Source organism: Montipora capricornis, chromosome 12 (assembly GCF_036669925.1).
Source record: "Montipora capricornis isolate CH-2021 chromosome 12, ASM3666992v2, whole genome shotgun sequence".
In the NCBI taxonomy this organism is placed as follows: Eukaryota; Metazoa; Cnidaria; class Anthozoa; order Scleractinia; family Acroporidae; genus Montipora; species Montipora capricornis.
Genome location: NC_090894.1, coordinates 26637796 through 26654672, shown reverse-complemented (window position 1 = coordinate 26654672; position 16877 = coordinate 26637796). Strand labels below are relative to the sequence as shown.

General features: G+C 39.2%; 1 protein-coding gene across 3 annotated transcripts; it reads left to right on the top strand.

Moving 5' to 3' along the window:
• The first annotated feature begins 282 nt into the window (after positions 1-282).
• Positions 283-16740, top strand: LOC138025981 (uncharacterized). Of its 3 annotated transcripts, XM_068873143.1 has the most exons (8): positions 283-796; positions 866-1105; positions 8163-8332; positions 9798-9953; positions 11788-11865; positions 12670-12861; positions 13587-13736; positions 13944-16740. In XM_068873143.1, exons 1-8 carry the CDS (start codon positions 490-492, stop codon positions 14127-14129), a joined length of 1479 nt encoding a protein of 492 aa, XP_068729244.1. In that variant the 5' UTR covers positions 283-489; the 3' UTR covers positions 14130-16740. The 3 variants fall into 3 exon arrangements, with proteins under 3 accessions (XP_068729244.1, XP_068729243.1, XP_068729242.1); XM_068873142.1 differs by having other exon boundaries at positions 283-1105; XM_068873141.1 differs by lacking the exons at positions 283-796; positions 866-1105 and adding an exon at positions 5178-6088.
• Positions 16741-16877: the final 137 nt, after the last annotated feature.

Sequence of the window (16877 nt, the reverse complement as noted above, 5' to 3'; positions counted from 1 at the left end):
TTAATTACACGAATTTACTAGCTATGTCATAAATATTATTGCTTCCTCCCTTTTATTCTATAGTCTATTTTTGGCTGAATTTATTTTGAATTTATAACGAAACGATAAAAGGATTTCGTGGTTTCTTCGTGACTCTTCGGGACCCAATGAAAGCGAAAAATTCTCGGCAGGCCTGTTCGTTTAGATTGACGCCTGGATGATCGAGTCGCCACTTTTCATTTCGGTAACCGCACTGAAAGTTATTAATGGGACAGAAGCCAATCTTACCCCGGTAACCGAGATCATATGAAGCGGGCCTCAAAAGATACGACGGTATGCATGAACAACTGGTATTGAATTTCATGAGCACATTATAATATCAGCATCTTTCCCAACGTCACTAAACTGCCGGGCCCCCCAGAAAGCGACAAGTGGCTAAAGCAGAGATTCTAGTGGCAATTGCAGAAAGCTACTGAGAAAGACCAGAGTTACCCTGTACATCATTTTGAGATGGAATCGTTGGCAAATGTCTACTCCAATCTTGCATTTAGTAGCGATGTAGTTTCCGCGGGAAATTTGACACACACGGCTAAAGTACGCAAAGGCACCTCCAGAGACTTTGTTCCACCAGATGACGCAAGCTTCGGTCACACCGCTGCAACTCCAAGACGAGAAATTTTTTTCGACTCTGCTGGCTGGGGTAAGGAAGGGAAAGCTATACCAAACGCACGATACCACTCACAACTCTTTTACCTCGATGAGTATGCGTTGGTAGGTGATCAATGTGGTAATGCCGTAACTCCATCGAGAAAGAGAGGTAAGACTAAGAAACCGAACTGTTCTGCCGATCAATTGAACAACACTGGTTTTTACGCCAATTTAACAGATTCACGAGAGGAAAAGCACCGGGAAAAGAAAAGCAGCAAAGAAGAAAGAAATAGTACCTCTTCCCGTTTTAATGTCTCAAAACACCAGAACGTGGGAAGACATTATTGCTGTGGTATCGTTGGTATTCGAGAAATTGCTCTTCTTCAAGTCCTGACTTTTTTCACAGCCGTTACAGGTTTGACTTTGGTGATGATGATACTTAATGGGATGATCACGATTTCTCCAAATGCTGTGAACGGTATGCTGAAAATTTGGTTAAATAATATGTTTGCAAAAATTAGTGCAGTCAGTGCGGGTTAATGCGGATCGTAGTTATGATTTTCGTTCTTACATATGCTTACGATGTGACCACTTCAATGATTAATGTTGACGGACTATTTGATTAAGGTACTGTTCCAGGTTCGTCTGTGCGCAGGCTGAAATGAGAAGGGTTGTTCTTGTTATGTTTAAATTGAAAAGTATCTTCTCAAGTTTCGAGATATAGAGTTTCAAGATATCTATGTGAATTAGACCTGGAAAATTTCACAAATCAATTATCAATTTCAACCGAGTTTTTTTCATTGATGTGGACAGGACAGGACAGGACAGGACAGGACATGACAGGACAGGAAACGAGATTTCTAGATAATTGATGAATTCCGGGGAGGACTTTTACCTCAACGAATACTGAGATTACGCCTCAGTAGGTGATGCAAGATAGCACGTTCCGTATTATTTCCCGCGCACTTAGAAATTTCTTTTACATCTGTAGGGAATTAGTTGCAGGAAACAAACTGTGATGGAAAATAAGGCAACGTGATTCTGAACTGAATTGTCCGAAATAATCTGCTTGATAAGAACGAAAAGTTGATTACGTGTCGTGTGGAGATTTAGCAAGGCACTAATTTGCGTGAAATGTCAAAGCGGACCACACGAAACGAGAAGGTTTTGTTTGTCACAAAAGCATAAAAGTTCTCTAATTCCCACATCATCCCTCACTGTTTTATGAAGTTTCTCAGTATGTGTAGCTAACAGGCAAAACAATGAGCTAAGATTTGAATTTTCACAAAACGCAAATTTCAGCTGGCCGCCCCATGATAACCCACTCGTGAGGTATCATTTACACAACCAAAGCGGAAGCAGTGTCTCCTCCGATCTGCTTCCTGTGTTCTGTGGACCTTTTCATTCATCTAACGCCGTCTCTTGGCTTCAAACAATCTTATAATCAGTATCCGAAGGAATAAAGAACGTTTAGGATAAGGAACGTGTGTTTATATCCCTTCCACTGCTGGAAGGTTAATACTCTCTTTATATTGGTTGCGTAATCCTTAGGGCCGACGGCAAGCCCGACCTTTTCATGAAAGCTCTCCATCCAACACACTTCTGAGAAGAATCCGTGATCCCCTCTAAACGCACCTGTGACATGATAATTAAACACTCCTGTGACATGATAATTAAACACTCCTGTATTCCTAAAACGGGAATACTCGTCAGATTCCCCCCCCCCCCGGGAGGGGGGGGGGGGGCTACTCCCTAATGAGACCTTAACGGGGACGTGCGGCCCGATAGGGTATGGCTTTCAGGGTGTTTTGTTATGAACGGGGTATCTATTTCATCAATTTCTGTCTAAAGCAGGGTATCGCTTCATGACCTAATAGCTTAAACAGGATAAACTTAGATGTATGTTTATTGGGCTTTTGAAGAACGAAGCCCATTTAAATGAAGTAAAAGTAATCTGTCTTAAACGGGATAGTGAAATTGTTTCTTAAACAGGGTCAAATGCCTTGTCAAACGAATACAAGTTGCGGGATGAAAATATGACAAAAGCCCTACCCCAGTGGGAAAATATTTCTCAAGGAATGCCACGTGACCAGCCGCAACCATGGTCTCTTTTCTCGACGACGAGGGAGGCAGAGAAGAGAGACCCTGAGAGCGAGGTTGCAAGAGAGTTTGATTTCCCATGACAAGTTTCACACTGAAAACGCTCTGGCGATTTTGTACATGCCATTCATTTTATCTAACTTAATTATTGTATATTCCTGTTAAATTACGGCCGTTGAAACACGTTGACATTTTTCATTGTTGTTCTAAATACAAAACGTCCAAGGGTTTTACTTGCATTTCTATTGTTATTGTGTTATTGTTAACTTAGATAAGTTGAGTTGCAGTACTTTGAAATAAAAAACTACAACTACTATTGGGTTCCAAACATGGAAATCTGATGCAACTCTGCAATCTATGTATTATATTGACTGTCTCGTTAGCACTTAGCGATAGCTACTACTATTGTAGTTTTAAGATAACAGGATGCAAAATATTTGGAATATCTGGACTTTGAAACCGTTTATGTGTGGAAACCACAGTGAGGAGTAACATTTTATGGACCTTTTTTTGCAAACGTGTACCGACATGCTATGCATTTTGTAGTTAATCTCTTGGCCTTTAAATAGCCTTTTTGCTCGCTCCCATTGCCACATGTTTCTTGAAGGAGTATTACCTTCACCATATGCCAGCCTGAAAGCTACACGCGGACATACTACCCAGTATGTCATGAGGGATAAGTCAATTCTCTGGATTCTGCATAGCTTGCCGAAAAGCAGTTTAACAACTGGTTGATTTCGCAGAAAAAAAAATGGCCTAAGTGAGGCATGGATATAACGAAACGTGACCCTTTTCATGAGGTCAACACCTGCTGTCAAATCATAAAAAGTCGCCCTTTATAAATCATGTTCCACACTTGATTGATTGTTCTAACCCAACCAAAATAACCACCGATAATTATGCTCGTCTTCATTGCTAGAGAAACTAACTTTTAATAGCAGGGAAGCAGTTTTATAAGCTAAGACAAGTTAGGCAAACATTACGGTATGTTCCACTACTGCCGTGGAATCCACCACTTATTCCTTATGTCATCATGTCCGGCCACGTACATGATTATGATCTACATTTCGAAGTAAAATCAGGCTACTTTTAAAAGAACGGACAATATAATAACACCATACCAGCGGCAAATTCTTTAAAAAGGCTTCCATTCATGTCTACCTCATTACTTGTGGTAGTAATCGAGTTACCATTTTGGCAAATTGGTTTCCCATTTTAAGCCAAGTGCATGGAATTTACAAATCCCCACTACTTTACAAAAGCAATTTGTTGCATGATTGACATATTCTTTGCAGATCACAAGTTTTACACTTGTTTTTCTGCGACATTTCATAGCGCAATCACAAGTGTTGTAATTGGCAGCAACTGTTTTGCGTTTTTGCAAATCCGTTTTGGGGACACGCAGAAGAAAGATAAATTGCAGAGCAATAAGCGTTCGTCGTTCCAGTTTAAAAATCGGCTCACAATTAGTGAACGGAAATTTTAACCAAAGTGGAAAACAGAATTTCCAAAAACAAAGCAATTCTTTGCTTGGCTTTGACATTGACATGAAGAGATTAACGATGCAAAGTAGCTTTTAATTCGTTGCAAGATATGCAAAAATTGGACAAGACACCTTCAGAGGAACCGGGGCTTCTTCTGTATCCGTGAGCCTCATCTAACCACCACCAACGTTTTCACATTAGAGGGCGGGATAGCACGCTTACGGAAATTTCGGTTTCCGAAGCAAGCAGAGATCTCGATTTCCAAGGTAGAATTGAATTTTCCAAATAAACACTTCAGCTCGGTTTTCGGGATGAAAAGAACACGATATGAGAATTGGTTCATGCGTCAGCGTGCGTTCTTCGAGATTTGAAACACACGCCGGCAAGTTTGGAGAGTACAGAAGATGTGTGCACCTCGAGTAACAATAGCTACGTGAGTGCTCTCCAATCTTCTCACTCCGAACTTCTCCCCAATTGCTTTTCTTTCAATTTTGTATTTAATCAGAAAATAAAGTTCCGTTACAACTATGAAATCACCTGTCAGTTTTTCGTTGCCTTACAGAGATCCATGAAAAGTGGCGAAATGCTCTTCCAAAACAAAATAAACAAGGCAATAGAGAGCAGAAGAGGGGATTACACTTCATGCAACAGACAAGCTTGTCGGAAATATTATATAATCTGCTATGCTAAAGTCACTCACAAGGAATTTTTTTTTTTGTAACGCATTTGTTTGCGACGTCATCTTCGCGCACTATAGGAAAATGAAGCACCCTCGTGCACTATTAAATTTAATTACATGAATTTACTAGCTATGTCATAAGTATTATTGCTTCCTCCCTTTTATTCTATAGTCTATTTTTGGCTGAATTTATTTTTAAACGAAACGATAAAAGGATTTTGTGGTTTCTTCGTGACCCAATGAAAGCGAAAAATTCTCGGCAGGCCTGTTCGTTTAGATTGACGCCTGGATGATCGAGTCGCCACTTTTCATCTCGGTAACCGCACTGAAAGTTATTACAGGAACAGAAGCCAATCTTACCCCGGTAACCGAGATCATATGAAGCGGGCCTCAAAAGATACGACGGTATGCATGAACCACTGGTATTGAATTTCATGAGCACATTATAATATCAGCATCTTTCCCAACGTCACTAAACCGCTGGGCCCCCCAGAAAGAGACAAGTGGCTAAAGCAGACATTCTATTGGCAATTGCAGAAAGCTACTGGGAAAGACCAGAGTTAACCTGTACATCATTTTGAGATGGATTCCTTGTCAAACGTCTACTCCAATCTTGCATTTAGTGGCGATGTAGTTTCCGCGGGAAATTTGACGCACACGGCTAAAGTACGCAAAGGCACCTCTAGAGACTTTGTTCCACCAGATGACGCAAGCTTCGGTCACACCGCTGCAACTCCAAGACGAGAAATTTTTTTCGACTCTGCTGGCTGGGGTAAGGAAGGGAAAGCTATACCAAACGCAGGATACCACTCACAACTCTTTTACCTCGATGAGTATGCGTTGGTAGGTGATCAAGGTGGTAATGTCGTAACTCCATCAAGAAAGAGAGGCAAGACTAAGAAACCGAACTGTTCTCCCGACCAATTGAACAACACTGGTTTTTACGCCAATTTAACAGATTCACGAGAGGAAAAGCAACAGGAAAAGAAAAGCAGCAAAGAAGAAAGAAATAGTACCTCTTCCCGTTTTAATGTCTCAAAACACCAGAACGTGGGAAGACATTATTGCTGTGGTATCGTTGGTATTCGAGAAATTGCTCTTCTTCAAGTCCTGACTTTTTTCACAGCCGTTGCGGGTCTGACTTTGGTGATGATGATACTTAATGGGATGATCACGATTTCTCCAAATGCTGTGAACGGTATGCTGAAAATTTGGTTAAATAATATGTTTGCAAAAATTAGTGCAGTCAGTGCGGGTTAATTTCGGATCGTAGTTATGATTTTCGTTCTTACATATGCTTACAATGTGACCACTTCTATGATTAATGTTGACGGACTATTTGATTAAGGTACTGTTCCAGGTTCGTCTGTACGCAGGCTGAAATGAGAAGGGTTGATCTTGTCATGTTTAAATTGAAAAGTATCTTCTCAAGTTTCGAGATATAAGAGTTTCAAGATATCTATGTGAATTAGACCTGGAAAATTTCACAAATCAATTATCAATTTCAACCGAGGTTTTTTCATTGATATGGACAGGACAGGACAGGAAAAGAGGTTGCTTGATAAATGATGAATCACTCAACCGGGGAGGAATTTTACCTCAATGAATACTGAGATTAAGCCTCAGTAGGTTATGCAAGATAGCACGTTCCGTATTATTTCCCGCGCACTTGGAAATTCTTTTACATCCATAGGGAACTAGTTGCAGGAAACAAACTATGATGGAAAATAAGGCAACGTGATTCTGAACTGAATGTCCGAGATAATCTGCTTGCTTGATAAAAACGAAATGTTGATTACGTGTCGTGTGGAGATTTAGCATGTTACTAATTTGCGTGAAATGTCAAAGCGGACCACACGAAACGAAAAGGTTTTGTTTGTCACAAAAGCATAAAAGTTCTCTAATTCCCGCATCATCCCTCACTGTTTTATGAAGTTTGTCAGTACATGTAGCTAACAGGCAAAACAACAAGCTGAGATTTGAATTTTCACAAAACGCAAATTTCAGCTGGCCGCCCCATGATAACCCACTCGTGAGGTATCATTTACACAACCAAAGCGGAAGCAGTGTCTCCTCCGATCTGCCTCCTGTGTTCTGTGGACCTTTTCATTCATCTAACGCCGTCTCTTGGCTTCAAACAATCTTATAATCAGTATCCGAAGGAATAAAGAACGTTTAGGATACGGAACGTGTGTTTATATCCCTTCCACTGCTGGTAGGTTAATACTCTCTTTATATAGGTTGCGTAATCCTTAGGGCCGACGGCAAGCCCAACGTTTTCTCTCCATCCAACACACTTCTGAGAAGAATCCGTGATCCCCTCTAAACGCACCTGTGACATGATAATTAAACACTCCTGTGACATGATAATTAAACACTCCTGTATTCCTAAAACGGGAATACTCGTGAGATTTCCCCTGTCTAGAGTGCTTTAGACGTGAACCTGAGTCCAGACCCAGCAGAAACTTCCATCATTTTTGACGTCATCCCAACCGACAACCGAGGCTACTTAAAATCCAACAAGTGCTGTGGACATGACTGGTTTTTCTTTTTCATCGGAGAAGTCGGTAAAAATGCAAAGACCAAAAAGGAAAGTTTTGATGGAGGGTGTTCTGTGACACAAGCAGTGTTTCAGTGCCATTTTTGTTGTTGCGTGCATTTCTAGACAGGTCATGCCAATTTTGCTGGTTATTTTATGTTAATCGCCTTATTGTTATTATTATTATTATTATTATTATTATTATTATTATTATTATTATATTTTATCACGCACGAATGCCCGGGTGCAAAGAACACAGTGATTGGGCGTTTACTGACGTACCCAAACAATGGAAATCTCTTAAAACAATAAAACATCTCTAAAAACTTAAAAACTTATACACATCAACAATACAAAAAATCTAAAAACTTATTTAGATCAACAAATTCTCATTCGAAATCTTTCACTAATTATATAATAATCCAAGTTATTCTCGCATTTTCATTGGTTCTTGCCTATGATCTATTAGAGGATGGACGCACGATTGACGATTTTATTATATAAAACAAATAGATTCCATGTTGCCGTGCGTCTGTTCAGTAATAGATCACAGATGACGTCAAAATGTGATAAGAACATCAGTGACACACTGGCCTCGTGTGCCACAACAAACAAACAACTCAGCTAAGTCAATAGGAAAATCTGAGACTCTATCAGAAAAAAAGGCTTTGCGATCACTTCCCTCATTAATTCGTCTTAGATAACTCACAGTATCACACTTTTTTCCCTTCAGATGCGACATCACCAGAAAAACAGGTTGACTTTTCATCTCGATTCCAAGAATTGGAAGCAAAGTTTTCGAAGATAAAAGAGGAATTAAACAACACTCGAGAAGAACTGAAAGAATTGCGTCAAGTCAAGGAACCACTACCAGAAAGGAAGACACTTAACGACACCATTGAGGTGACTGAAGTTATTTCTTACAATATTGATGTCAATATCGTGTTAACCTGTTATTAACGTAGTTACAAATATCATGTTACTAGCAGTGATGTAAATTATGGCGCGTGGCCTTGAGGCTTTAGGCACCTGTGCGTTTGCCATAAAGCATCTTACTCATTTTACTCCTAGACTGAGTTATGGGGAGTTGATTTCTCGCTCTCAAATTACTTGCGGACGAAATCCCGTGGTGTTTTCATTCAATTGAAACTTCTGATTCTTTCTCCATTCGTTAGCAATGATTCCGTTCAACTGGCACGTGACCACAATGGGTCATTGTGCTCAATGGCCATCGAGTACAACGACTCGTTTCATTCAATCGACTCATTTCATGTGACTGAGTTCGAGGAATCGTTATTTTTGATTGAGTACAATGACTCATTTCACTTGATTTCTGTCAAATACGACTCATCTCATTTCATTGGGTAGTTTCATTTTCAAGATTTGTGCCAGAACAGTATGGGCAATAGCTGGATGTTATTGTGACGTTTCGATTTGGAACCGCTGAACCGACCGACATTAACTTCTTTTATCGGTTTCTCGCGCTGAGAACATGGACAGGTAGCCCACGAACACGCACATGAACACGCTCTTTTATCGGTTTCTCGCGCTGAGAACATGGACAGGTAGCCCACGAACACGCACATGAACACGCTCTTTTATCGGTTTCTCGCGCTGAGAACATAGACAGGTAGCCCACGAACGCACACAATACCCAACCTTTCACATAGGAAGCGCTAGCGCGTCCTTTGTCGACTCAATTAACATCATGTTAACCTTTTATGAATGCTAATTTATATTAACTACATTATTAAGGTGGCTGAAGTTATTTCTTAAAAATATTAATATGAATATTATTCATGTTAACGGATGTTAATAAGGGATTAACATGACTTTTTTCGGGAATATTGTTTATTTGCGCCCGCGTGGTGTCATTTGCGGCCCGAGCGTGAAGCGCGAGGGCCGCAAATGACACTACAAGGGCGCAAATAAACAATATTCCCGAAAAAAGTCATGTCATTATCATTATTATCAATAAACAAGGCCAAATGATATCAAGAATGCGAGTTTTAATAATACAAGCTAGGTGAATAACGAATTCAAAGTCACTTCAAATCATCATGTAAGTGTTGATTGAACAAGCTATTAAAGAATCAACTCAGTCCAGTGAACTTATTTAAAATTACCGAAAAAATGCGTAAAATCGTCTATAAATAATAGGCATATCACAACGTTAACCTTAATAAATGTCTATGCTGGTAACAGAATCATCATTGGATGATGAAGCTGTAGGGCTGATAATGCATTAGCAGCCCGCTGTCAGTCTTTTGCGGCCCGCTGAGCGTGTGTTTTGAAGAGGACGATTTTCTATTTAGCCGCGTATATTGATAATAATAACTAATTACGCCTCTATATTAATTTATGATAGGCAAACTTCTCAAGAGACCAAGAAGACTTCAAAATGATGCTGAATTCGTCCGAGAAACGATTAATCACCATGATTTCCGATATTGGGGTCCAAGTTAACGAGACTGATCAAAAACTGCGGAAAGAAACAAGATCGTTATGGGCCACCGGTATTCAGGTATTCAGAATTGGGTAATAATATTAAATCGTCAATTTATTTATTACACATAACATGAGAATTTTATTCCATAAAGCTCATTTGTACAAATCTATACGCTTTATTTTCACATGTGGAAAAGGCTTATACAGCCAATCAGAATGGCGTACAGCTATTTCACATGTGGAAGTATAACCAATCAACGATAGCGTAAAGGCGTTTCCATGCCAATCACTCGTGCGTTGTTTGTGTCAAAAACCCTCACTCGCTCGTTCCTCGCTCGTTCGGGTTTTTGACACAAACAACTCGTGAACAAAACCCCGTACGCCGCACTTTCTATGACGTAAACTATATTTACGTCTCAAGTCCAAACAACCTAACACAAGAGGTCTACTCATCCTTGGTTTGCATCCATGAGATGAGGAGACGGCCATATTGGTGAACAAAACAATAGAAAATGGCCCCACAAGTTTTGCATAATAATAGAGTCACATTCCAAAACGACATTTTAATGCAGTTCTATACACCAACAAGGACGCCGTGACGTCAGATTCAAACCATCCATTGGCCAATGACCTGAACGGTTGGTTTCTATAGAAACTGTGGTCTTCCTGTGGTGCTGCATGCGTCGTTGGGGAGCCAGTGAAACAAGAAAATGTGCTTTTGTCAAACGAATTGTTTTTAAATTAACCACCGCTTGAAAAATTCGTGATCGGACTGACGGTTCAAGCGTTAGCCCTTCGCCGTCAGACCGAAAATGAGGAATTGAAGAAAATGAAACGAGGAGACTTAAAATAAACTCAAAGCAAAGTTTCTGTAGGGAATATCAATTCAAACTCTGGTTTTTTTGCGAAAAAAGAAAGTGAAGTACACAAAGAGAACCTCTTGCTGACGAGTAGAAAAGCGACATCTATTTCGGGGCTGAGTCCGCCGGAGAATCACGAAGCCTGTGCTCTCCACTACACTACCCCTGCTCTACCCCTACACTACCCCTGCTCTCTTGTACACCCTACTCACCGAAACCAACAACGGTGTCTCTAGAAACTGTCTGTTAACGAGAATAAACGGAAAAAATGGACTGATTTACTCCAGGGGAAGGTTCCATCAAACACTGTCAACCAATCTGGAAATCTGGCATCTGCTCGAGTGATCTTAGACTATTTTTCTGTAGGGCCATTAGGTCCGTACTTGAATACTCATGTCAGTTATTTTACAGTTGTCTCCCATGTTACCTGTCTGATGAAATCGAGCTCATTCAGGGACGCGCCATGCACATCATGTTTCCTGATCTTAAGTACAGCAGTGCGCTGAGAGAAGCAGGGATTCCAACACTTTATGATAGGAAAGAGAGACTGTCATGTGATCTTTTCAAAGACATAATGCATAATAAGGACCATAAGATGGCAAGTCTCCTTCCACCCAAGAATACCAATTGCAGATATTTACGATCAACAAGAACTTTTAACACTCCTGTGTGTAAAACAGATCGGTTTAAGAAATCCTTTTATGATCAGCCATAGTCTTAAAATGTCGACCATAATTCTTCTAATTTTTTATTGTACTTGTAAATTTTTTTTAATCTTCAATTCTTAATAGTTTTTTGCACTTAATTGAATTATGATTTTTATATTTATCATAATGTATTATAGTGTATTATTTATTATCGCGTAATTCAGTCTTCGGACTGCGAGGTGATTTTATCTAATAAACGATTTATCTATCTAATCAACGGTCTCCCACCGCAGAGAGGCGCATACGTTACTTGCCTCTCGAGTTTGCCTTTTGTTACTGTTGAACTAAACTGCGACATCGATCTGTTGAAAGGTCAATTTGGTGTTTGCTCCTGTTTTGTCAGATAAAAAGCAGTTTGAATGACCTTAGAGACAAAGTCCACTTAGGAGAACAAAGAATAAACCAAACAATCGATCTAAAGGTAAGACATTTAGTTCTTGAAGGCCGTTGGTGTCTTTTCTAGACAACAATTAAAGACAAATACATAATGATTACGACAGCATAATGATAAACTAGTATAGCATAAGGCTTTGAAACTGATATTGTTTTATATGTGAGTAGCAGTATCGGACTCTTCAGACCCAGTAACCTCGATTCCATGCCCCATAAATTAAGATCGCATTAATTAAAGTCGACAGCTACTACTACCACTACTACTACTACCACTACTACTACTACTACTACTACTACTACTACTACTACTACTACTACTACTACTACTACTACTACTACTACTACTACTACTACTACTACTACTACTTCCACTACTACTATCACCACTGCTACCGCTGCTACTGCTACTGCTATTGCTACTGCTGCTGCTTCTGCTGCTGCTACTACTACAATGATAGTTAGCTGGGAGAAGTGTCTCACTTGGCTTGCTTTGTTCTGCGGGTTCCATACCGAGAATCAACAGCTTGTCTGAATTTTGCTCTTGACTACATTTTGAGACAAAGGGAGACTTCACTGCGTAACATTTTAAATGTATTATAGTGAACGAAAGCCACCGAGGCCAGTATGTTAACTTTAGATTCGAATATGTTGCTCCATGGTCGCCTCGCCTGCTCCGCAACTTGAAACATAAACGCTTTTGAATTTTGTTTCATATGTGTTTCCGATTCTGCAACAGTTTGATCCCTGATATCAGATATTAACCGTGACCCTTGCAATCAGAAGAGTCTTGATTACAGCAAGACCTTTTTTTTTTCAATTTGAAAAAACACAGATAAAACATTACGGCGACGTACAACCCCTTCGGATGTCATTTAACAATTCCCTCCGAGAAATGAAGAATGAGTTGACTCGAATGTGGTTCTCATTGAACTCTACTGGTAAAAGACTGCAAGAACAGTTCACAGCTTCGTGGTTATCGATGTGGAGTGCAGTCAACGCCACCCAGCTGGAACTTTTGAATAAAGTAAGCAGATTCGCCTCGTGCTCAGAAAACTATTTCATTCCAATCCATTTAATTTCATTTCAATTCACTCCATCTCACTCCATTCCATTGCATTCCATTCTATTTCAGTCTATTATATTCTTTTCCATTTTATCCTCGAGCAGCCGAAGTCATTAACTAACCATACCTACATAATATCCTCTTTAAACCGTGAAATTTAGCTTAAAATTCAACGTAAAACGACATAAGGCAATCAGGTAACTACTCGTCGAAAAGCCCGGAATTTTCTCCCGTAAGGTACTGAGTTTTATTTTACATGTACGAAGTAGCAATAGAAACAGATCGCGAGTGTGACTTTTCAAAATAATATTCACCCACTAAAGCTCCTTCTTTACACTGAACGAATTTAGTAGTTTTATAAGTAACTCATCTTCAAAACAAGTTACCCCAAAGCTACGGCCACCCATGATCAAATGAACTTTAAATATCTTCTGCCATAGCATTATTTCTGAACAACTCTTGTTTAACCTCTCGTGCAGCAAAATCTGTGGTCTTTTGACCTGTACATATTGTAACTGATAACAAAAAATGCATTTGCCACTTTAACCGTCCTTTCACCTTTAAGTTAGCAGCGAAGAGACCTCAGGAAACAACCACGCCAAAAAGAGTGAGCATCTTCATAATAAGTTTAAGGTTACTCTTAGTAAGTCTGATACAAGGATTGCTTTTCATTTTCAACTTGCTAGATCACCAACGTCAGCAAGATGGCAGGTCCGAGTGTTGCACCGGGATTGAACGGTAAAGGAGACCTTAGTCAATGCAAATACGATGTCGAAACCGGATTTACTACGAATGGGGGTGAAAAAGTTGCAGACGCTAGCGTAGCTGAGTCAGTAGTAAGTATATCAAGACGAGTTAACCCCTTCAGACACAAGAAATTGACCATAATCGCCCGAATCGTATTGTTTGCTCATCAAAACAAAAGAACCATAATTTAATTCCTGGAAGATTTGGAAATTCGAGAAAAAAAGGTCGCTGCTTCTTGCTACCATATGGTATGTCTGATCTCGTCTCTCATGTTCATCTTTGTATCCTTTTTGCAGGGATCAAGAATAATTGGTGTAACCTGTTCCACAAATTTCGCTCAAGAGTATAACCTTGAGTCAACGGTTTCCTCAAACAAACGGAAATACATATGCAACTGCAAAGGGGACTCCAAACTCTTTCGTCCAACGTCGCAGGAGAAGAAGACATGCAACCTTCATTATTGGTCATGCCCGACAGGCTAAAGCGGTTTAATAAACTTGTACCATAACGTTCTTACTTTTTTATGTAAAACGCAATTTCGGGAATTCAAGCTCTACCCTGGTTGTTTAACCAGTTTATTTCTAGTAAGAGTATTTTTTAGAGTTAAAATACGTAATCTCATAACGCATGGCTTTAAAGGAAAACATTTTCCTATTGAATAAAGATTTCGTAAGATGAACGTTAACGATTAGAAATAACACATTGCTACTGCCAAGCAATGCCGAGCAATAATCGCATATAATAATTCAAATGGTGAGAATACAGATATCGCTTATGGCCAGCGCTCTTTCACACGGCTTCTTCGTATCATTAACATATTCAGGTAGAAGAAATTGTAAGTGCATCGTGACATTTGTTTTTACGTAGTTTATTTAAAACGGGTCCTCATGGATTTTTTACCCTTACTTTAAGAGACTCACTGGACTCAAGACAGCTGTTTCCCCCAGTCAGGGTGGTCCATTTTCCGTGGTATGAGTCATCGACCACAACCTCCAATTCCATAAAATGAAAATCTAATAAGACCTGTGCGAGGAAATTACACTGATTTTAACAGAACTTAAGAGTTTTTTCTGAAGAGGTGCATGTCACGTCAACAAATGAACTTCATTGTTTACAGCGTGATGCTATACTAACAAGCGTATCTTCTTCAAAGCGAGATATTAGATCACAACTTGCGTAATCTGCAACCTTGACGACCGACGACAAGTTAAGCCAATGACTTTAAAGTATTAACCACTTCAAAGTTTAAAATGCGCGTTGCTGCATGGTTAGTCCTGCAAACGGTTTGCTTCAATGAGTATCGCCGGAGAGCATCGCGAAATTCTCTGAACCAATATGAACCTAAAATTATCTTTTGAATTGAGCGTGCTAGAGCAACAAAGTGGCTGCACTCTCACTTTAACGTGCTGATTATCTCATTGAACCAGTCACTAATTTTGAACTGAAATAAAAACGGATTCCATTGATGGATTAGAGAAAACACCGGTTTATGCTATCAATTTATCACAACACGAAGCAAATTCGGAAGGACATTGCGAGTTGTCTTTATGAAAGACGAGAATGAGCTTGCCTCACAATTATAACCTATTTTCTATATATATATATTCATATAATATTATCATATATTATTCATATATTATATTCAATATTGACAACTTATTTTCTGTAGCTAAAAGAAGCAAAATTAAAGTAGAACTTTCTTTTTTAGTTTCCAAAAGCCATGAAAAAGTTTCTTTTGCGGATTTATGATCAGTAGCGCTTTGGTTCCCCATGGGACGGGGACTTTGATCGTTTGTCAATTGACATAAAAGTTTTGCATGTCGAGCCTTCCCGCATTTACTTTTTTTTTTTTCCATATTTCATTTTTGTTTTACATATATGTAAGAAATAGACTCCATGTTGTTGTGCATCTGTTCAGTAATAGGTCACAGATGACGTCAAAATGTGGCAAGAATCACACAGTCACGTGTGCCACTTATGTTCTTACCACATTTTGACGTCTTCTATTACAATTTCGACTTCCGCGTCGCGGAAGAAGGGCGTTTCTGCAAAGCCGAGTGCCATATGATGTGGATGGTGCTCGATTGTTTCACCTGATCAATCTCTCTGGAGACATTCATCCAAACCCGGGTCCTCCTCGGCAGTGGTTGAAGTATCCTTGTGGTGAATGTAATCGGAACGTAAGAAAGCAGCCAGGGCGCCATTTTGTGTTCAGAATGTGATCGTTGGTTTCATGCGAAGTGTATCGGTATGCGAAAGCATATCTTTAAATATTACGTGGGGCATATATGATATGCTGGTATATTAAAAGTTAGTGTTTCTGTGATCTTAAGTAAAGCCACAAGATTTTCATTAAATATTTTGATAATTTATTCTCATCTGTTACAAGCATTATATCGACTCGCTTTCTCATGTTTTTCATGTTTTTACCGAGAACAGCTGCAGAGTTGTTCAAAAGCTTGAAAAAGTCTTTTTCGAATGAATTTTTTGCATTCGTTCTTATTTGTATGTTGAAATTAATATAGTGTTTTAACCATTGAGACTGATTGAATTCTAACATTCTGTGTACCTTTCCTACTTTTAATCCTAGATCGATGTACAATTGAAGAGTTTCTGTAATGTAATATATGTTTATCTTTGTTGGATAGAGTAGGAATCAGTTTGTTTACCTGGCCGATTGTGATGTTGTATTTTTGTCTTATTTGTTCGCTATATGGTGATAACATATTTTTAGCAACGTTGATTTTTTCAGTTGCTAATGTATAATTATCATGCATATCATGCAAATCCTTAGGATACTCAAGATCGACTTCCAATATCATTCCTTTTTTACTGTCCTTTTTTAAGGTAGCTAAGTTGATTTTGTTAATCTGATTTTTTAGTCAACCATCTACAACCACCGGTAGGTAAATAGTGAGACATATTAGCCCAACCGTAAAGAATATTAGCATCCAAGTACATGATAAACTTCGAAGGCGCCTTTTCGTTGTAATTTTTCATGTGTTTGTTGTTTGCTTTTCCGTATCAATTAGCTATCTATGAGATACCACCTCTCATACCCTTTTCAATAAATTGAAACATATCTATGTCAATCATTAGTTCTAATTTTATATCAGTCATCTTAAGCGTAGCATCCCATGACCGCAACCCAGGACTTGTGAAATAGTAGCAAGGATCTAAGTTGTATTATTGTAAACAGTTCTTTCTAAAGTTTTCGAAAACATCTGCTA